This window comes from Taeniopygia guttata, chromosome 14, assembly GCF_048771995.1.
Source record: "Taeniopygia guttata chromosome 14, bTaeGut7.mat, whole genome shotgun sequence".
Taxonomy (NCBI): Eukaryota; Metazoa; Chordata; class Aves; order Passeriformes; family Estrildidae; genus Taeniopygia; species Taeniopygia guttata.
In genome coordinates this window covers 3,748,080-3,769,931 of record NC_133039.1, presented here as the reverse complement: position 1 = coordinate 3,769,931, position 21,852 = coordinate 3,748,080, and the positions used below count along the sequence as shown (strand labels likewise).

General features: G+C 43.9%; 1 protein-coding gene across 3 annotated transcripts; it reads left to right on the top strand.

Moving 5' to 3' along the window:
* The first annotated feature begins 754 nt into the window (after positions 1 to 754).
* Positions 755 to 21,487, top strand: SNX8 (sorting nexin 8). Of its 3 annotated transcripts, none has more exons than XM_030284993.4 (12): positions 804 to 912; positions 1,879 to 1,952; positions 8,519 to 8,709; positions 9,128 to 9,245; positions 11,458 to 11,579; positions 11,946 to 12,026; positions 12,962 to 13,122; positions 13,522 to 13,654; positions 14,732 to 14,800; positions 15,550 to 15,699; positions 16,084 to 16,233; positions 16,968 to 21,487. In XM_030284993.4, exons 2-12 carry the CDS (start codon positions 1,919 to 1,921, stop codon positions 17,079 to 17,081), a joined length of 1,323 nt encoding a protein of 440 aa, XP_030140853.1. In that variant the 5' UTR covers positions 804 to 912; positions 1,879 to 1,918; the 3' UTR covers positions 17,082 to 21,487. The 3 variants fall into 3 exon arrangements, with proteins under 3 accessions (XP_030140852.1, XP_030140853.1, XP_072791913.1); XM_072935812.1 differs by having other exon boundaries at positions 14,732 to 14,887; positions 16,968 to 17,230; XM_030284992.4 differs by lacking the exon at positions 1,879 to 1,952 and having other exon boundaries at positions 755 to 912.
* The last annotated feature ends 365 nt before the right edge of the window (positions 21,488 to 21,852 follow it).

Below are 21,852 nucleotides of genomic sequence, written 5' to 3'. Positions count from 1 at the left end.
CAAAATATAAATAAATACTGAGAATAGGAGATTTGATTAATCACCTAGATGGTGGTAGAAATGCCATGGGAAAAGGAACTCGGTTGAAGAAAATATACCAAAATTGGCTTGGAGTAATTCATCTGATGAGAGGGCACAGCCTCAAGCCGTGCCAGGGGAGGTTTAGGTTGGACATCGGGAGGGATTTCTCCACAGGAAGGGTGCTGAGACATTGCAATGGGCTGTCCAGGGAGGTGGGAGAGTCACAGATCCAGGAGGTCTTTCAGGACAGAGTGGATAGATAGGAGGTCTGGGTGACAAGGTGGTGCTTGGTCACAGGTTGGACTCAAGCATTTCGGACACTTCCAACCCAATTGATTCTGAGATTGTGTGACTGGAAACCCAAAGCACAGCTTCAACAATTACCTACTTTTCCTAGCTCACAAGAAAGCCTCCCTGAAGTTCACAACAACCATCACTTCAGATTTCAAAAAATAAAGCAGTTATCCATCGGAATAATCCTGTACTAAGCCCATGAGCCGATCACTTCTTACACGCTTTAAGGTACTCGGGAGATGTGTTTTACTAATCCCGAAGCGGTTCAGAGGCGCTCGCAGCGATCTGGTCCGCGGCGGGCACGGCTCGGTGTCCGTGCGGAGCCGGTCCGAGCGCAGCGCTGGGATTTGACACGGCCCCGGGGAGCCGGGACCGGGACCGGGACCGGGACCGGGATCGGGACCGGGGCCAGGCGGAGCCGCCGCGCCCCCCGCGCCCCCCGCGCCCCTCGGCCCCGGCCCCGCGGGAGGCGGCTCTGCCCGCCCGCCCCGCCCGCGCTGACAGGCGGGCGCTGCGGAGGAAGGGGAGGGCGGCCGCCCCGGCCTCACATGACCGCGGCCGCGATGGACGGAGAGCCGCCCGCGGGCACGGCCGCAGGTACGGGGGGATGCGGGTGGTGGGACCGCGCCCCGCCGAGCTCTGCCCGCCCGGGAGCGGACGGGGCTCCGCGCCGGGGTCGGGGCCGCGCTCGCCGCCGAAACCCGCGGGGAAGCGCCGCCGCCTTCCCCTCTTCCCCCCGGGACAGCGGGACCCCGCCGGCCCCGGCCCGCCCGGTGCTGCCCACGGCCGGGCCGCAGCGGTGCCGTGCGGGGCCACGGGGTCCCTCCCCGTGCCGAGGTGCGGGGGAAGGAGCGGCAGCGCTGGCAGCCCGGGTTACCTGCCCGGCGGGAGCTCGGTGAGCGCCCCGGTGATCGCCCCGGTGAGCGCCCCGGTGGCCGCAGGCGGTCCGCTCCCCGAGCCCTTCTGCCCTTCTGCGGGGCTGGACACGGGCACCGGGCGCGGTCCCGGAGCTCTCCTATGGGAGGCACGCGGCCGAGCGCTCCCTGCGAGCTGCTCAGACTTTATTTTATTTATTTTTTTATTTCGTGCCTGCTCCCCGCCGGCCCGGGGGCTTCTCGCACCTTGGAGCCGGCGCGGACCCTCTCGCAGCGCTCCCTGTGCCTCCGCTCCCAGCGGCGCAAGCACCGGCTCCTGGCGCTGGAGTTGGAGCAGCGTGCAGCTGGGGCTGGGATGGAGAAACTTGTAGCCAAATGCTGCCAGCGCTTGTTGCGAAATGAGAGATGGAGGGAGCTCCTGGGTGAACTGAGGGAATAACATGTTAGACTCCTTGAGCAGTTAAACTGAAGGAAACTTTTAGCGGGTTCTCTCTGAAGTGGCTGAAGTTTTGTAGCTGCTCTGTGCAGCTCAGTTTGGGAAGAAAAATTAGTAGGTACGCTTAATGTACAGAAAAATGGTTTGGTTGATTGTATTTAGGATCCACTGTGAGTTTACTCTTGTTAGGCCTGTGATGCTCCTGATGCAGAAATGCTTATAAATAAATTATTTTAGAATATTTCTGTCCAGGACTGATGTAACATATTGAGCAACAGCCTTTGTGGAAAAAATGTCCTACTGTACCAAAGAGAGAGCTTGCTCAGGTATGTCTGTTATGGATTTACCATCTGCTTCAGGAGCCTTATAGAGGTAAAACAGTTGTCTCCGAGTATACTTGCACTGATTAACTTCTGGTGGTGGTGCTTCTGTACCTTTCTGATCTACTCAGCCTTCTTTAGAAAACTTGGTTTTCTTTGGCAGAGAGTTTATGATGAACACTGAGAGAGGGTATATAATGATTTTGGCTAAAGAAAAAGAATGCTGTCAATGCAGCAATGTTTTTTATTTTTAGCATCATGATGCAGGTTCAGAGGTCTTTGAAGTTTCACACCCATATGTAATTGTTTTTGGAGACCAGCAGCTTGTCAGTGAGTGTTTTGGGAGGATCGAAATACCCAGTGTAATGAGAGTCCTGATAGGTATCCTTGATGCCCCGCTATGAGAGCACATACAAATGCTGTGTTTGTATTTAGCAGTACTAAAAGTAGAAATACTTTAATACAATCGAAGAGGAAACAAAAGAGGATAATGTCCAGCATGTAGAAGTCAATTTTGCAGAGTGGCTTTTATTGACTTTTTTTTTTTTCCTTTTGCTTTTACTTCCATATGAGTCTGTTTTGCAGCGATTGCAGGGAGTTATCCAGGGGTTGGCTGTGTAGGGAGTGAGGTGTCTCTCTTTGTTCTGGTGGTAAACCTCTAACTGTGTGTTCAGCCCGTGGTGGGAAGGCTGTACAGGTTACAGACAGTATAATTTGCACGTGACCATTGATTTCCCCCACAGTCTTCAAGTTTTATGTGTTGGTGCAGGTTGAGGGAGAAAAATTAACCAGTTCCAGACATGTGGAATTGGTACAAAAGGAGGAGAGCTTTAATGATTGCTTTTTGACAGGATTTGGGATCAGAATGTGCTTGTTCTGACCATAAAATGTGTGAAAAAACCAGGGGTCTGCAGTGGCAATGCCATTTTTAATGCTTAAATGCTAAGCAAGCATTTAGCATCAAGCATAATCAGGAGGGTGAGAAGCATGTAAGGAAAATGAGAAGCAAAACAAAGATAAACTCTCTCTTTTCATGGGGTATTCTTGACCTTTATAAGGACAGTTGGTTGTGGAAACTTGCCAGTTTTCTAGTCAGGCTAAAATGTCCTTGTGAAAGTTTCCCGAAGTAGTTGTTTGGGTTATTGCTTGCTGGGTTACATTTTTGGGTGTGAATTTTTACACTTCCAACATCTTTTGAAAAATGATAGCTTAGCAGTCATCCACGGAGAGCTGGGAACCAGCCCTAGTGATCATTTGACTTTTTGTCCCTGTAATCTTAGGGCACATTCCTCATTGGATTTTTCTCTGCTAATCCTGTTATTTCTTCAAAGTAGCTGCATCTCACTTTATTGTGTTGGCTGCAGCTGGGGTCTGTGGCTCATGGCTGACTTGTGAATGGAATGTGGCCCTTGTATCCCCAGACTTGGGAAATCAGATGAATCAGTTGATGATCCAACAGCGTAGTTAAAAGAACAGGGCAAGAGGCTTAAGGTTAGTTCTTTACACACAGTAAATCTGTGTGACAAGTTGGTGTTGGGGTTTGTTTCTGCTGGAGTATGGGACTGTGGTAGTTTGAGAAGCAGCAAGAGGCCCAGAGCTTCAAGGGACTGCAGAAATTCAGGTGCTTTTTAAATATTGCTAAATAAAGCTTAAATAGTCTCATCTATTTTTGAGTTGAGGCATAACTTCTCTGTTTCATCTTTAGGAGCACTAAGTGCTGAATAACTATCATAAACTTGGAAAAAACCCCCAAACAACCACCAAAAAACTCTTCCCAAACCAAAACCAAACTATTTGCAACACCAAAAAAAAAAAAAAAACCCATGGGGAAATAGAAAAACCTAACCAAAGAAAAACACCCCAGAAAACCCAGACTAACTAGTGCAGGGTACATAGTTGGCATCTGTGATGTTGGAGTTTTAGGCTTTTTTAAGGAGAAAAACAAAATGTTGGAGCCTGTTTCCAGCATCTAATTTTATGATAGTGTGTGCTATTTTATCTTGTTTTGGCATTGGGTAGCTTGTATTTACATGGGAATTGTTGGGAAGAATGAAGGAGATTCTTAATTAGAGTGAAGCCAAATATGAGAACTTTTCTTGTACCCTGTAAGAAATACAGACCTGCCTTCCATGTTGAACACATAGCTGTGCAGCACTTAGCTTTGTTAGACTGATTCTTTTGTTTTTTTCCTTCTGAGATAAAAATTGCATGGTTTTAAATTCTTCAACCCAAACAAGTTGTGTTCATTTGTCTCAAAAAAAAAAAAAAAGCCTTTAATAGGAAAAAAGTTTTGTTTGCCTTTTTTTTTTTTTTTTGTGGGACTTCTGTTGTTCTTATTTTTTAAGGGAGTTTCAAATTATGTAATATTTTAAAAACGAGAACTAAGATGGGAATCTGTTTGAATTTGTAGTTGAAATCTGCACCAGCTTTCAGGGAAGCTGATGTGGACGCTGGATTCTGGAAATATGGAGGAATGTTTTTGACATGATGAGGGGGAGAGGCATTTCCATAATTCCTGGGGCTTCTCATGAGAAGACAGAAAGGAAAGGGAAATGCTGATGAATGATATTTACTTTGCTGCTTTAATATTCCTGGCCCAGGAGTTGGTAGTGAAGCCCTCACTTTTTCCAGGGAGAAATCTGAGGTATCTGTGCACAAAACCAGTCAGTTTTCATATTTCCTTGCATTTCCTGTGGGTTGGATCCCCTCTGCTCTGCACAGCTGTAGCCTGTGATGAGGGAGGAGAGATCTGAGCTGCTTTTCCTGAAGGTTTTGCTTCATTACCGGCTTCTTACTCCTTCTAGTAAACATGCTACTAATATAGTAAGTAATTCTGTGGCACCATCTATTTAAGTATGTCTGATAAATTTATCTGATTATCACCTGGTGTAATAAGGAGTTGGTAGCATCAGCCATCTGTGAAATGGAGATAAGGCCTCCAAATTTGATTGGCAGAGCTTAAACAGGGAAGGGAGATCAATGTTGTGATTTACCACCTCTGCTTCCAGCCCTGGCATCGCTCTACTGAGTGTGCTTACTCACATGTGAAAATCTGTGCAGCTATCCAGGTACTTGGAATTTTGTTCTGGCTTTCATAAATGCATGGTTTTGGAAATTTGGATGAAGGAAACTGGTAACTCCATGGAGGGCAGATTGCTGCCCAGTTGTATCAGTGGAGTAATGAATGTTGAGCACTAACTAGAGCATGAAACACTAACTAAAGCGTGAAGTAGAGAAATTTTCTATTGCATTTTTCTTTGGGTAAGTTCCTCAACTCCCTTCAGTCCAAAGGCTATCTGACTTGTTACAGAAAAAAAAAAAAAAAGTATTATGCAGTATTTTCATAGCTGTTTTCTTTTACAACCAAACAAAAACTAGGCCATGCTTTGAATGCTTCTTCAAACTTTTAGGTCTTGTCCTCTTGTTATCTTCTCATTTGCATATGTATGTTTGTATGTGTTATTTTTTACTTTTATATCAACTTGTTTTCAATTGTATCAGGCCACTTCCTGATACATTATTGACAACAGATGAGAAGCTGCTGTAGCAAAAGCCTAGCTTGTAGGAAAAAGCTGATTTTTATTTCGTCTGCTTCCCAGTGTTCCAGAAGATCGTTCCATACCTCATTTCTGTATCCACTTGCTGCTGTCTGTATATAAACTTTACTAGATAATGATCTGCTGAAACCAAAGGGAACGTTTTCAAAATTAGCTGTTCTCCAGCAGAGAGTTCGTGATGGGAAGCGTTAAGTGTCCTGTTACAATGCATGTAAATCCTTTTACTGGCTGAACACAGGAGCTCATACCAATGAGTTCCCACTATTATCCACCATTCCTGGCCAGGGCTCTTGAGGCTGTTCCCAAATAGGCTCTTTAGTAAGTAGAATGAAAAATGGGCTGAAGAATAACTCCAGTATATATTGCTCTGTAGGGTTAGTGTTAATGCATGATAAGCGTTTCCTAGAGCAGGTTAACAGCTGTTCCCAAGTAATTTTATTGTGTTCTCAGACCTGTGTTTGATGGTGTAGATTCACTCTGTCTTGTTGATACCAGACATGCTGAGGTTTTTAATTAAACAGTAATTATTCAAACTTGTTTGCATGATTGTCTGGTTTGTGTGATTTCACACATTTAGACAAGGTTGAGATGTAAAGAAGCTACAGAGTATTTCAGGGAGAGCCAAGAGTGTGAGCTGCTGATAAAGAGAAGGCATATCCTATAGGTGATTTTTAGAAAGCAAATTTAGAGAATAATTTGATAAAAACTGGGGAGAAATTACCAAGAAAAGGGCAACATGGCTGAATTGACAAAGGACTGTGGCGTCTTGCCTGGTGGGGCAACGCTCTGTAGATGTCTTACGGGGTAATGGGGTTCAGACCTGTAAGGAACTTCAGAGTCCTCAGCAGCAGTTTGGTTCTGGGGCTTAAAGATGAAACAGTGAGAGTTTCATGGTTCACCCTATACTGCTTTTCTCCTCATACCTGTCTCTTGCCTTTGGGGTTTCAGGAGTTAACCAGACAATGCTGAGCACAGTTCAGGGACTGGTTTGTGCTGTTGGTTGTCCAGCAGAAAGATGGGAAGCAGAGGCAGTGACTCAATAGGCAGGAGGAGATGTGTTAGTACAGATTGGCACTGCTTGGGGAGTTAGTTGGGGTGCATTTTGAGTAGCCCCCTTTAGGGGAGGCCTCTGCAACATCAGCCAGTGGCTGAGCATCACAGAAGGCTCTGGAACTCTCTGGGGGGATGTGTATGTGTGCACTGGAGGAACAACATCTGCTGTCCTGTGTCTTGAGCAGTTAAACCCGAGAATTGCCAGGGTGGACACTTGGAGAACTGCTGCTCTGGAAATCCAGGATGCCTTGTGCTCTACAGACATTATCACTTCATCCAGCAGTATCCCATATCAAAATGAATTATCTGGTATTATTTTATTGCAGATTTCTGGTAGGTAGCTGGACATTTTTAGGAGCTGCTACATAGGTGGGGTTAGCAGGTGATATGTCTGTTAAAGCAGAGGTGTTAAGACTTGCTTCTCTGAGTCACATTAGCAGGAATCTGAAGCCTGATGAGGCATATGGGATAAGGTCATTTGTCCTGGATTTGGTTTGGTTTCATTAAGTCATTTTATGGAACAAATAGCAAAGTGTCTGTTATGAAGTCTGAGGAATTAAAGTTTGCTTGTTTTCCCTGTTTATCAGGGCCTAGGGCACATGAAGGAGCAGCTGGGAAATCCTTATCAGGAGAAGGTCAGGGCTTTCAAGTAAAGGATATGGCTTTTTATCTTCCTTGAGTTAATCTGTTACCCAGTTAACAACTTTTTGAACTATGTATTGAAGCTGAAAGAAATGCTTCTTGCTCCTGTAGTGTTACTGTGTTCTCAAAATTGTAGACATGTTTAAGAACTTCACAATGGCAAGGAAGGGATAATGAAGCCTACCTGGCTTTTCTAGGTGCCTTTCATCAGTGGATTTGACTTGCTTTATAAAAGAGCTTGTTCCATAGTATGCCTCTTACAGAGAGGAAGCAACCCACCTGCTCCAGACTGGAGAGCAGAACTCAGGTATGGGGTGAACAGAGTCCAGGGTTGTACCCTCATTTTTCACACTGTTTCCTATGTGTGGAATGGGTAGAAAAGAAAGGATGGCTTTGAAAAACAATGTAAGCTTAGTTTACAGTCACATAATAGATGTAGTTATGAAGTCAGGGTGAGATAACAGGCTGCAGTCAGTTGATAAGAGAACACTCTGAGTCATCAACTTTGCCCTTTCTTTGATGTCATTTGTCCTCTGGGGCCACATTCTTAAGACCCATCTTTTTTCACTTCTGCATCTGAGAGTCAGTTACTGTCCAGAGCTGCCCAGTTATGGTCAAATCCGCTGTCAAAAACTGTTTGTTTTCTAGCTACAAGCGGTGGAAGAGAAGAGGTAAGTTTTAAAGATTTTGCCACAGCTTGCTGTGATTGAGGAATTGTTGGGTTGGTAGCCCTTATTAGGAATCTTTTCTCTCTGCTTTGGAACTTAAGTATGTTGACATAGTAAATTATCATAATTCATGCTCACTGTAGCACACTGTCACAGAGTTTAATAAAATTATGTCAAATGAAGTGTCTCCTTCCTTTGTAATGATGTGCAAAATTAATGGATTAAATTTCTGCAGCGTGGTAAAATGACACATTTTTCTTTCCTTCCATGAGTTGTTCTAGGCAGGATCCAAAAGTGCTGAGCAAGGGTTTTGTTCTTTTTGGCAGATCCTGCTGTGGTGGGAGCTGGACAGACAGGAAATGCAGGCCTCGTAGCTGATTCACAGAACAAATTTGGCCTGTGATGCTTTGCTTAGTGGAGATGTCTCTGTGACTCGATATAATTGGTGGTGCTCCTGGGTGTTGCGAGCAGGGAGGTACTGATGATGCGAATGTGTGAGAAGCAGCACATCCTCCCAGGGGAGTGGCCTGGCTGGGCTTCTGCCTGTGTTGCACCACTCCACAAGCACCAAGCAAAGCAACAGAATATTTTAAGGCTACTTCTTTTACAATATCTTATCAGGTCTACTGTTTTTTCCCTTTTTGTCTTCTAGATTTGGCAAAGCCTCCAGTAAATGAACCAAGGGAAGCGGAACAGTTTCTAATGCAGACGCCCCAGGGAAATCCACTGCTGCTTTCCCACACCCTACAAGAGCTATTGAGCAAGGATAGTGTGCAGGTGGAGCTTATACCTGAGAAGAAGGGCCTTTTTCTGAAACACGTGGAATATGAGGTTTCCAGCAAGGTAATGTGAACAGGCTTTGGGCTTGCTGAGAATGTATCCTCCTCAGAATGTCTGTGCAGTTTCTCCTAGCAAATCCTGAGTGTTTTAGATGTGCTGGGTGATGCTGGTTTTAAGTAGACCAGTTTTGTGGGCTGACTTTTAATGCAATAGCACTGGGCCTCTGCAGCATGGACCATCTAACTGAGCTGTGAAGGATGGTCTGCAAGTTCACTTGCTTGAAAACCTGAGCTCTGTACAAAAGCAGGTGTATGCCAACAAAAACAGAATGGTTTTGTAACAAATTGGCATAGGTAGCTGGATATTTCAAACTGATTTGAGCTCGTGAAGAAATTGTATTTACAGTGCAAAAAACCAAAAAAATTGTGGAGGTGCTGCTGTCTAAGCTGTGCATTGATTTATCCCCCCTTGTTAATTGCAGCGATTCAAGTGCTCGGTGTACAGACGCTACAACGACTTTGTGGTGTTCCACGAGATGCTGCTGCAGAAGTTCCCGTACCGCATGGTGCCAGCACTGCCCCCAAAGAGGATGCTGGGAGGTAAACCTGCATCTGCATTTTGGCCTGCAGGGGTTTGCTTCACGGGGCAAGCATGATACTGTTGAAAAGAAATGTTTAAAAGGTTGAAAGTCTTGGCTTCTGCTTGCCTCAGACGACAACTTTGAGGTTATAATACACAATATTTGTGTGTATTACTTTGAGGTGTGAATTACTGCCATGCTAGAAGTTCCTATAGGTGAGATATGAATGCCAAGTTTCAGTGGGGTTTCTTCCTTTGGAATTTCAGTTTCTAATGATTTTTCTTAATAAGATTTTGGGTGTGATTCTACACAAGAGTGTGGCAGAGTTGCAGGTATTGCTCCTTAGAAAAACAGGTTGTGATGATCATTGTTTAGTGGTGGACTTGGCAGTGCTAGTTCAACAGCTGGGTTCAGTGATCTTAAAAGTTCTTTTCCAACCTAAATGGAATCCATGTCAGTTCATTCAAGTATACTTTAGCAGTTAGACTAGAAACCAAGAAGTATCCCAAGACAGAAAGCATATCGAAGCTCCTTCAGGAACATTTTCTTCATTATTCTCAAATATTGACACTGGTTTTAGGCACTTATTTCAAAAATTGTATAACTGTATAAAATCTTGTCTTGTTTAATACTTTATCTGTGAAAGAACAAGCTTTTTAGTGTCTTCTCTCCTTCCCATGGTGCTAAGCTCAGTGTGTTTCAAGTAATTGATTTCAATTGAGAATTCATGTATTGCTCTAGTAAAGCAAAATTGGTAAACAGTGAACAGAGCAGGGTGTATATTGAACTGGAGCAAAGCAAAATTACATCCCTGAAAAGCTTCCATGGTCATATATTCTTATGATGGGATGTGAATTGTGAAGACTTTTTTTGGGGGGTTGTGAAACCCATGTGTGAGTTATACCTGATTCAGTGTTCTTAGCCAGAATTTCCATGTCATGCAACACATGTTAGAAAAGAGACCTTCTCTGATTAATCTCAGTGGACAGAGGATGCTTGAAATAAGCTCCCAGTATCTCTCACTTGTCAGGGAATGTTACTTCCTTGCATTGCTGGTGCGTTGATATTTCCCTGCATTCACTGCTGCATTTCTTCCCACACATGCCATAACTTTAGGAAAAAAACTGATAGGATTAGTTCCCAAACTGTGCTAGGAGAACAGTTCTAACACAGTGCAAAGCTGTGATAAGGCAGAGAGTGTTTGACTGCATATAGAAGAACTGTGGAAGCGGGTTTACTGGGAACTGCAAACAGGAAAAAGGAAAGGGAATGGGTAGTTCTTGTTTCTGAGGGGATTAATGGACTGACAAATGGTGTTGCAGTACACAGGGTTTGTTGGATTAATATAGATGTGTGACTCTTGGAGCCTCCAAGTCCCAGCCTTGGATGGACAAAGCTCTGTGGTTCATCCTTGGTGTGCCCCTCTGCTGAGTTACACGGATCCCATGGGGATCTGTCAGATGGAGATGGATGATCTGCTCTGCTCATTTGGAGGACAGCAACCATCTGAGACAGATCCTGTGTGTACACGAGTTCAGAAATGTCTGTGTAGGCAAAGTGTCAAAGAGTTAAAATCCTGCATGATATGAGAGTATTGTCATAGATAAGAGCATTCCTTCAATTTCTTTCTATGCTGCTTTCTTTTCCTTTAATTTTTGGTTTTATTTTGTACTGTTCCTGAAGAGTTCCAGGAACTTGGATTTACTTCCTTATTGCAGTTATTGTCAGATTTAAATTCTTCCGGTTTCAGCAAGATGAACAGATTTTTTTTTTTAGTTTGACAAGTAAAGACTCTGGATGGATGTACTGCAGATTGCTGTGCAAGTCTTCCAAAGCACTTTTTGACATCTTGCATGAAAAGGATGGATGCTGATCTCGGGAGTCCTAAGACAGGCTGGGATATCCTCTGTGGAATTGATTCAGGGGAAGAAGAATCTCTGTAGGCCCATAGTTTGTAAGTGGAGGTTTGAGGCCTTAGGCTTGGTTGGTTGTTCTTCCTCCCTGACCCGCCCTGTGGAAATAACCATGTGTAGCTATGTATGCTGGATTTTGGTAAGAGGTAAAGAATGCTTGACAGAATATTTGTTCAGGTGGTCAGTCTGAAAGGTCTGGTTTTGGGAGCTGACAGACTGTAGGTATCCATTCTTTGGTTTTTGTTGCAGTGATTTCTTTTTTCTTTCCGAGATGTAATGTGAGGGGCATTAATTGAAATTTCATGTTTCTTCCTGCAGCTGATCGCGAGTTCATAGAATCGAGGAGGAGAGCGCTGAAGCGATTTATAAACCTGGTGGCTCGACATCCCCCTTTCTCAGAAGATGTGCTCTTGAAACTCTTCCTGTCCTTCAGTGGCTCAGTGAGTGTTTGTTAGCAATAGTCCTGAGCTTGCAAGTCTTGCTGTAACTGCCTCGCTGGGCACAGCATTCAGAATTGCTGTTAACCTACATGGCTTTGCTCCCTGGGATGAAGAGAATTTTCTCTCAGTAGGTGTTTCCACAGTGGAAAGTGGAAGGTAATTTCAATGCCAGCAGTGTAGTATTTTGAAAATGATAACTGTTCTTAGGGGAACAGAGATTATGCTTTTCCTTAAATGAAACCTAACCTGGGTAAAGCTGTATCTGCTGAGTTGTGCTTTGCTGCTGCAATATATCTGAGACCTGCGTGAACTGCCAGTGTTTTTTCATAGTTCTTTCATGCTCATTTGATTCTATATTTTCTCCAGGATGTACAGAATAAGCTAAGAGAATTGGTCCAGGGAGTAGGAGATGAATTTGTGACTTGCAGATTAGCTACCCAGGCCAAGGTATGTATATGAATTTCTTGCAACATGTTACTCTACTTCAAATATCTTTCTTCTCCAGGTGCTTCAGTTATGGCATTTGTGCAGTGATGGACACCTTAAGTAGGAGACAGTTGTTTCCAGAGTTTGAAGGACTTGTAATTTTACTGAAAAGATCAAATAAACTTTTGACTCTTAAGGGCCTGATATTTCTAGCTAAATTCTGGCTCATGAATATGATATAGATTAAACAATGAATCCTGCTTAGAACGTGTTTCTCTGTAATTACTTGTACTTGCATAACAAACAAATGCACAAATTGCACAATTTAAAAGGTAATGTCTAGATTGATGTCTTTCCCTTGTGCTCATGCCCTCATTCTGTCTGTTCTCTCCCTGTGGGAGAGCAATTTGGATTGTTATGAAAAAGCTAGTTATAAGTTCTCCATATATCTGTTTATCCCAGTGATTGGTGCTATGACAAGTTTTAAGTACACATCCACTGTGTTCATTGAGCAATTTCAAAGCAAGTTGTTGTTCAGGTTCCTGCAATGCTTGCAGAAGGTTTTGCAACTGGAGCTTAATTCAGGCTTTTACCAGTTGTAAACTGGTCAAAAAAAAGCTGAACTTTCAGTTTGTGCTTGACTTTACTGGGCTGGGACTTACCAGTAGGATCAGATCAGAACTTGTGAGCTTTAAACCTCACAAACCCTGTTTTAACGACATAGAAGAATTACAGATTTTGCCAACTCTGTCTGTGCTGGGTATTTGAATCTTTTTCTGCCTCTGAAAATTAGGGCTGTTTGTGAGAGATGTGACTTGGACACCTAAGTGGGAAACTGATCTCTGCAGAGCTGTTAGAGCACAGTGGCAGAGTGAGCACAGGAGGGAAGCCTGTCCCTCTGCAGACTGTGGTGCACCTCTGATTTATCCACCAGTAATCCCTCTGTACTTTTTCAGGACTTCCTCCCAGCTGACATTCAGGCCCAGTTTGCTGCCAGCAGGGAGCTGATCAGAAATATTTATAACAGCTTTTATAAGCTCCGGGACCGTGCAGAGAGAATCGCCTCCCGAGCCATCGATAACGCCTCCGACCTCCTCATATTTGGGAAAGAGCTAAGGTAGGTTTGGAGGAACAGGGTTTGCTGATTTCTACTCTTGGTTTGGAACTCAAAACTCTTGTAAAGTTTACCTGCAGATGGTCTTGTAAAAACGGGTGTTTCAGTGCATGCTGTAGGACATAATAAGTTTTCCTTCTATAAAAGAAGGAAGTACACACTTTTGACTAAGGCTGCATTCTGTAGAGTGAGGAATGAAAACAGAAATACCTTCACATTCGGGTACTTGTGTTATTGTCTCTCTCACCAGTATGTACACAGTTAACTCTGCATTTGTGATAGGACAGTAGTAGCTCAGCACTGTGAGCTATTTAGACAGATTTGAAACTGCTGTCTGCAAATAACTTTATCCACTCAGTGGAATTTGTCTTCTAGATGTGACCACTGCTTTTCTCCTTCCAGTGCTTTGGGTTCAGACACTACTCCGCTTCCTTCCTGGGCTGCTTTGAATAACAACACATGGGGGACTCTGAAACAAGCCTTGAAGGGTCTGTCTGTTGAATTTGCACTTCTGGCAGATAAGGCTGTGCAGCAGGTGAGTCCTTTACTTTTTTTTTTTCTTTTTGTAACATGAATGAGGCACACTGCTGCCCTAAATTTCATCTTCAGTCATGAGCTCTGTGGACATAAGCCCTTCAAGAGTTAAGAGGGAGATTGCAATCCAAACTCACATCCTCAACCAACAGCCTGCTTGTTCAAGCTTGTGTGAAATACCTGGAGTGTGTTTAAACGGGGAAAAAATGCAACAGGCAATGGAAAGGAAGGAAAAACCTGCTTTCTTTCTTACTTTCAAATGGTTACTGCACACATTAAGTTCACTACTAGGGTGAGCTGTCCAAAAGTGCTGTGTTCCATTTTATTAATCTGCTGCAGAGAACCCAGAATAACTTCTGAATCAAATTTTCACATTCATGTACTTAAACATTACATGAGAATCACTCAGATAAAAGCATCACATTCTGGTCTAAGTGTACAAAGTAGTAATGACTGTCAGAATGATGTGAGAACATGACAGTCTGGGAAGGAAAAGTAATAGTTTTGTCTTCAGTGCTCTTCATCTCATTGTGTTAAAACAGTCAGTGTGCTTTTTTAGATCAGTCAGGCCAGGTCTCTTTCTCTGGAGTTTATGCTCCAGAAAGCTCTACTGATACAGGAAGAAAAGAGTATTCTGTGAAATAAAAAAGTTGGTAGTGAAATTTGTCTTGGTGTCTCATCTCTGCCTTCTGATGCATGAACTATTACGGGAAAGATGCAGGTATTCAGAGTTTTAATGGATTAGTTATCTTGTAGGAAGGGAAGATGAAAGATTGGAGGAATCTGCATGAGCAAGGAATTCCAGGCAGAGTGCGCTGAAAGGACTGACACACGGGCCTGTGAAACCAACTCCTCTTGTTCTAATGATCAGTCAGTTGGAAAAGCTGTTCCTGCCTCAGTCAGGCCTTTGTTCTGTACACTGAAGACTAAACACTCCAGTGTCATGGGAGAGATTTTTGATGCAGTTGTGTAAGCGCTGATGTGCCCTGGAGAGAGCAGTGAGAGCCTGCGTGGTGTGGCGGGGTGAAGGGCTGTGATGCCAGGCTTACGTAAAATGTACTTTTTCCTTGTTTTCTAGGGTAAACAGGAAGAGAATGATGTGGTGGAGAAGTTGAACCTTTTCCTGGATTTACTCCAGTCCTATAAAGTGAGCTCTGCTGTTCTGCCAACAAGAAAGTTGTTTAGAGCAAGTTTGTGCTCTTTAGAGGGTGTAACGCCAACTGGATGGAAAACGGTCTGTGAGGCCAGTTCAGAGGCAAACTGGGCAGAGGGAGGGGAGTGGCTGTTGGCCATAAGGAGCTCTGTAGCCTTCCTGGTAGCTCATTTGATGATGAGAACTTGCCAAAGAGCATACTCTGCAAGAAATTTAAAAACATGACTGGTTAAACTATATGGATCAGCTAACTTTTTGTTTTTAGATTTGGCTGCTTTTGAGTCAAAATAGAGAACTAGATTGCTATTGATTTGCTCATGGAGACATGAGTTCAGTTATGAATGAAAGGATTTTTTTAATACTAATCTTCTGGTCAGCTGTATGTGGCAGCCTCTCCTAACATTCCCAGGCCAGGACTGAATTTGAAGGACTTGAGCCAGCACTTTAATTAATTGCCAGCACTTAATACTGAGAAGGTCAGAAAAGATAAGAGGCCCGATAAGAGCCAAAATGTTGGCAGAAGTGATGCTCCAGGTTGCCTCTTAAGCTCACTGGTCTGGGTTCAAGCAGTTTGGTTTCTTAAATTCTTAGCTACTGGCATTTTTTGACCCTCTTGAAGACAAAGGAGCAAAAATCTGCAGTGTAGAAATGACACAAAGTGTGACCACATGTGTGTGTCCTGATGTACTTGGCTGTGTGTTTGCTGACTCTTGGCTCCACTGCTGTTTTGTTTTCCCATAAAGGACCTGTGTGAAAGGCACGAGAAGGGGGTATTGCACAAGCACCAGCGAGCGTTGCACAAGTACAGCATGATGAAGAAGCAGATGATGAGTGCCACTGTGCAGAACAAAGAGCCAGAATCAGTGGAGCAACTGGAGTCTCGGATTGTGGAGGTAGGGCAGGCACCTGAGAGAGCAAAAGGTGGGACTGGGCTCTGTAATGGTGCTGCTCTGGAGCTCAGTCACATTTGCAGAAAGTCACATTTACAGAAAGGGTTGCCTGTACTTTGGGAAATCTGTGCTCCCTGCTGTGCCACGTGGAAAACATGTTGGTTTGCCTCAACGCTTGGTTACTGCCTCTCAGGCAGCACATCATCTGCAGGAGCTGTGGGAAGCAGCAGTCTGCATGATGGAAAGGGCAGTTTGGGTTGTATCAAACAGGTCCAGGAGCTGCCTTTTTTAGGTTTTTGGTATGTGTTTGAATTGCTGGTATAGGGAGGAATGCTGTTTTCTCCTGTTTCTCCTTTTTCCCACCCTCTTTCTGGTCACTTCTTTCAGCAAGAAAATGCGATCATAACCATGGAGCTGCGGAATTACTTCTCCTTGTACTGCCTGCATCAGGAGACACAGCTCATCCACATCTACCTGCCTCTCACATCTCACATTTTGGGGGCCTTTGTCAACTCCCAGATTCAGGGTCACAAAGAGGTGAGTTCTAGACTGTGTCCTTTTTCCCCGGATACGAATTCATCCAAATACGAATGGATTTGTTTTCACCCATTGGCCTTCATCCTCTAATCATCTGTGCAATTGGGCTCTCTCGTAACTTAGGAAGTTATCTGAGGTTTTTCCAGTTTGGGGTGAGGATCAGGGTTGGCCTCTAACCCCTCTAAAAGATGGTATCTTCTTGCAGCAATATTTTTTTTTTCTTCTCTCATCTGTAGCTGGCCCTACTCTGTGAGTAATTGAAAAAGACCCAACCATTAAATCTCTACTCTTTAATGAATTATGCGTTTCTGCTAGATTAATCTGTTTTTTTGTTGAGCTACACAATATTTGTATGACAAGAAAACTTTCCAGGTTTTGCTCTATAACTTAGAAACTCCTTTTTGTTAAACCCTAAATATGGCCTTTAATACTCCCCACATACAGCTTTCTAGCTTTGGTTATATTAGAAAAGTCTTTTCGCCTTCAGCTCCCTTCCATCCCTTCAGTGAAGGAATTTGATGAAGGGAAATCTCCCTTCCATACAGGCTTGGGAAAATGTTCATGGAGCTACCCTGGTCTGACAGGAACATTCTGAGTCCACTAAACTTCCTGAAAATACTTCAGCAAATTTGTGTTGTGCTTCTGAATGCCCAAGGCTGCTGCTAAAATTCCATGTGGTGAGATTGTTAGCTGCTGTGTGGTCATGTCTGCTTTCTCTCCTTCTCCACTCACAGATGAGTAAAGTTTGGAATGAATTGAAGCCGAAGTTGAGCTGCCTTTTTGTGGGATCCAGCAGTATGCCAACTCCGCCACTCTCACCTCCAGAGGGAAATTTCTTTTCCAATTAATGTTCCAAGCATCCCACATGGAGCAAGAAGGGCAATCAACGAAGGGGTGGGACCTCTACCTCCAATGAATCCTCCAAAACAGCTATTTTTTTTTTTTTTAATATTGCTGCTTTGAGCTGCTCTCTGATTTAGACAGACTGGATGTGGGGCAGAACATACGGATATAGAGACAATTTTGTAATTTTGGAATGCCCTGGGGCAGAGCTGAGGTTCATTACCCTGCCGACACTCCTCATGGGGTCGGGATATGGCCTGGCACAGCGAGTGCTGCAGTGTTTGTTGTTGCTGAGGCCTCTGCATCCTGTACTAACAGTCCTCCAATCGTGTTTATCTGCAGCTGTGCTGACACATCTCTGCACGTCTCTGAAGTGCTGAGATGAACAGGATAGCTGAAGCACTTGCTTGTAGTGGAGATAAATTGCTTTTTATGCCTTGGAGGGCCTGTGTTAGGGATGTGTGTGCACAAGGAAAGCTGAAAGCCATCCCCCATCCTGTTGTAGGCGTCTGGATTTGATTTCTAACTGCTAGACCTTAGCACAAAATGAGTGGAGTGGTTGGATTCTGTAAGCCAGCTGGGCAGGGGTCAGCACTGCTCCGTGACAAGGATTTTCCTGGTGGTGCTGGATGGACTGTATTGTCAGTGTGTTTCCCTTCACGGCTGAAGGGCAGCCTGGGGACTTGCTTATATTTTTCAGTTTGGGGCCAAAGACAGCTGGGTTCAGGAACTCAGAGGAGTTTGCCTGGCATAAATGAGAAAACAATTGACTACAACATTCCTTAATTGTAAACCCCTTGTACTACAGGAGTGGAACAGCTACAAGGTAGCTTGTTTATTTCTTCTGGAGGTTCTGACCTCCATCTGGTGAGTGGCTGTTCAGATCTGTTGGTGAGCTGCTGACCTCAAGGCTCTTTGGTGTAATATCAGAAGTATCCTGTTGCACCAGCAGGCTGGAACACAGTGCTGATAAAGTTCATTAGCAAAAATTCAGTATTATCAGGATGTTACTGTCATTCTTGTCAGCTGTGGGTAGCATTGCAGTATGTTTGTGAAGGAAAGTAGACAATTAAGTGAATGTTCTCATCTCTAAAAATGCCACAGCCCTTGGTAATGGGGTTTTCAGAATGGTTCGTGGTTGTGATAAAGGGACTAAACATTCTCCACTTTGCATCTCCAGTGGCTTTGCCTTGGGAGGCAAAGGGGGAGAACATGCATGTCGTGTTACCTCAGGGGAAATGGTGCACATCCTCCAGAGAAACTGATAATCAAACTGCAAACGTCTGCAGCAAAACCCTGTGTGAACAGGACTCTCTGAACCTGACTTCTCTGGGGCCAAAATAGCTTCCAAAGGGGAATTTGTGACTTGGCTTCTTAGCATTTTCCTCGAATGGGTAAAAAAGGAAGCACATTAACAAGGATGAGTGCTTGCTGTTAAATTGGAACCATTACAATATTTTCGCGCTGGGGAACTTCCCCATTATCAGGAAGTCTATTTAAATCCTCCAATCACAAAAGCTTTTTTGTTTTGATTTTTTTTTAAATTCAGAAATTTCAGTGCAACAAACTCTTCCTAGCCTAGGTGGAAATTCTGGATTAGTTTCTTCAGCTAGGAGCAAGAGAAGTTATTTGCCCAGTTTCAGGAGACTGAATAACCATTACTTACACTCCTCAAAGTGGAGTAAATACATTGCTATGGGTGAATTCCTTGAGTGCTGGGCCTTAAGCAGTGTGTAGCCAACCTTGCACAGAATGCATTAAGAGCTTTTTCCAACAATTCAAACGTTAACTCACTTTCCTCCTGCACATGGGCTTTGTCCAGTGAGACAGATGAACTTCAAATGGCTGTGACAGATGTAATTCTCTCCTGGAGATCTCCTAAGCGATGCAGAAGAAATTCTGCTCACAAGCTGGAGCAAACTGTCAGGGGAGAGAAATGTTTCTACAGTCCAGTTACAGAGAAGATATCATCTCAGGCACGGTACAGCAGGTTTTTCTGCTTGACCTTGTCTTGATTAGAAAGATGGTTTGTGGTTCAAGTGTGCAAAGTGTGTTACCAGACTTTTCCATGCTCTGCACTCCTGGCATTATCAAAAGGCACTGGCTGGTTATGGCTAGCTTAGTCTCAGCACCCATCCTCCCTCACTTGTTTGCCTGATGTGATGAACAGTGAAATTGAGAAAATACTGTATGTTTTGGGGCAAGATCCAATAATTTATGATGGGTCTCATAAGTTACTTGTTTGATTGGGCAGTGTTCTGTAGGAGTGCTTGCAAAGGACTAGCCTGAATGAAACTTTGCACTTCTCACTTGTAGAAAAACATTACAATTTTGAAGTTGATTTAAAATCAAAAAACCAACCCCCCAAAAAGCAAATATCAAAATGACATTAGGGCTTTAGTCTAACTCCTTTCTTGTTCTCCTTCAAGCACAAACTGTACAGTCCTAGTGCAGAGACTGCAACAATAATACACACACCACAGGACCTATAAAGAAGCTGAAATTACCTTGTTTTGAGAAACACCCCGTTCCTCCATTGTCAGTCCTTGTGTCTTTGAGGAGAGTTTTGGGGGTGGGTTTTTCTTGTTTTGGTTTTACTCTGTTCAGCAGGTATTTGAGAACTGAGGCCCAGCATTCTCAAAGCTGATCCAGTTGCTGGCACTTTCAGAGTTTATTACTGTCTCATTCCTAAACACATGCAGACACTTTTTCATACAACCCTTAGTTTGCAAACCTTTCTTCTGGGAGACTGATCAGTGTGCAAATAGCACTGTTTGTTTACCTCAGTGTGTGAGGGATTTCCTTACTGTCTTTGTTATGTTCAGTTCATGGATCTGTCAGACTTGGAGGGCAGCAGCAAGCACAGCTTCCTTCCTCCAGAGGGAAGCAGCAGGGACTCCAAGGATCCATCAAGCTGACTTCAGCTGTCTGTCAGTCCTAGGCAATGTGGGGAAAACAGCTGTAGTTACCTCCATGCTCTTGCCTTCTGCAGTAAACACTAACCGAGCCAGACTAATTGAGGAGTGTGTGCTGCCTGTCTGAGATCTGATGCTCCTGCAAGATGCAGTGCCAAAGTGTTACTGTGCTTTTGTGAACGGAAGCTTTTCTGTGTGTGCTTGAGGTCAGGGGACTTTGTGTTCAAAGGAGTGATGGTAGAAAAGCCTTCAGTGTCTGTCAGAGCAGTCCTGGAGGTACCAGGGTAGTAAACACCTGAGACCTGAAAGGCTGCCTGAAAATTGTTCTCTGAAAAGGGCTCTATGTTTTGTCACTCCTGAGGGCTTCTCCACTTCCAGCTGTGAAGTGGGAATATACAGGCTTTTTGTCAGTATCATGTTGAAAGGCTCAAGACTCTATTTACAATACCTTAAATCTTGGATCCTTCTTTCCCTCTCCTTCCATCTTCCTGGCAAGTTGCTCTTCCTAAGTTTGTAACATGTTCAACGGTGCCTTGCTACATTCCAGTGCTTTTAATTCTCTTTTAACCATGCAAGGGTGTAAATCCTGGAATTTGTAACAGGCTAATTTACACTCTTCAGTTTGTGCTGTTTACTAGAAGACAAAGATCACCAGCTGGGGACAGAACTTAGTTAAACCATGTCAGTCTCATGGCAGCAGGAGCAGTAACATCCCAGCTCTTTGAAATGAGCTAAAAATCAGGGTTGGGGAAAGCACCTTCCTGAAAGGATTCACCTGACTGCAGATGGGATAACAGAGAAGTGCAAGCTTGAGCCGTGCTTGTTCTTTTCCTACCCAAACTCCTGGAGGAACAAAGTAATTCTGTGTGATTGTCACGTGTTATCTCTCACCCACGAATTTACAGTTTCCATCAGGAAATAAATTAAGGTGTTTAACAGGTATTGGCTGCCAGTCATGCCCTTCACTACCATGCAGTAAGGTCATACACTCCGTAAAAGTTGCTTGTCCTTTCATGCTTATTCTATTTGTCCCAAGCCATTCTCTGTTAGAGCAGCCAGGAACCCTCACTGCCAGGTCAGAAGCAGAGGTGGGTATCAAAACCTCTGTAAGTAAGTGAGCAGCACAAAAGGAAAAGTAAGGTTTTCAGGTGTTAATTCATCCTCCTAAGTCTGAGCTGTGGCTTGCTGAGCAGATAAAGAAGGATGCTTTTGAATGGTATACATTTTTCAAAACTGCTGGAAGGAGACAAGAAACAACACAGTTCAGAGGGTGTGAAATTTGCCTGGCTGGAATATCCTGTATCTTTGCTTTGCTCAAATAGCCTTATGTATGAAGCACTTTATTCAAATGCAGGAATTAAAGAACTATTACTACAGCTGGTAGACTGGAAATGTTTACAGATCCTACATGACATTCCAAGATTCTATCTGTGAGTGTTACATGTCTGTAAAAGTGTTTGAAAAAAAGAAAAAAAAATATCTTGTGTAAGAAGTTACACATGTGATGTGTTATTTCTGGTGTGATTGGATTAAACTTGTGCTGCCCACCATGCTGGGTTGGGCTGACATCAGTGCTGAGCAGTCACCTCCTCCTGCCCTGGGACATAGCCTGCAGCCCTAGGGGGTGGCACTTTGCAACAGGAACTTGCTGGAAGTTGAATTGGTTCAGCATATTTTTACCTGAAATACTCGAATAGTTTGACTTCACAGCAGGAGCTGCAACAGTGAAAGCTGGGCTGAGACAGGACTGTACATCTACCTCTGGCTTGTGCTTTCTTAACTCCCATAACCTCAAACTGCCTTCAGCTGGAGAATCTTGAGCTTTTCAAAAGGCTTTCACAGCACTATTGCAACAGAACAA

What these genes read in the sequence shown, in the direction of transcription:
- SNX8 (XM_072935812.1), top strand. Translation starts at nt 1,919, where the DNA reads ATGTCCTACTGTACCAAAGAGAGAGCTTGCTCAG. An exon ending in TCCTGTCCTTCAGTGGCTCA is followed by an intron (nt 11,580 to 11,945) that starts GTGAGTGTTTGT and finishes TATTTTCTCCAG; the next exon opens with GATGTACAGAATAAGCTAAG. An exon ending in ATATTTGGGAAAGAGCTAAG is followed by an intron (nt 13,123 to 13,521) that starts GTAGGTTTGGAG and finishes TTCTCCTTCCAG; the next exon opens with TGCTTTGGGTTCAGACACTA.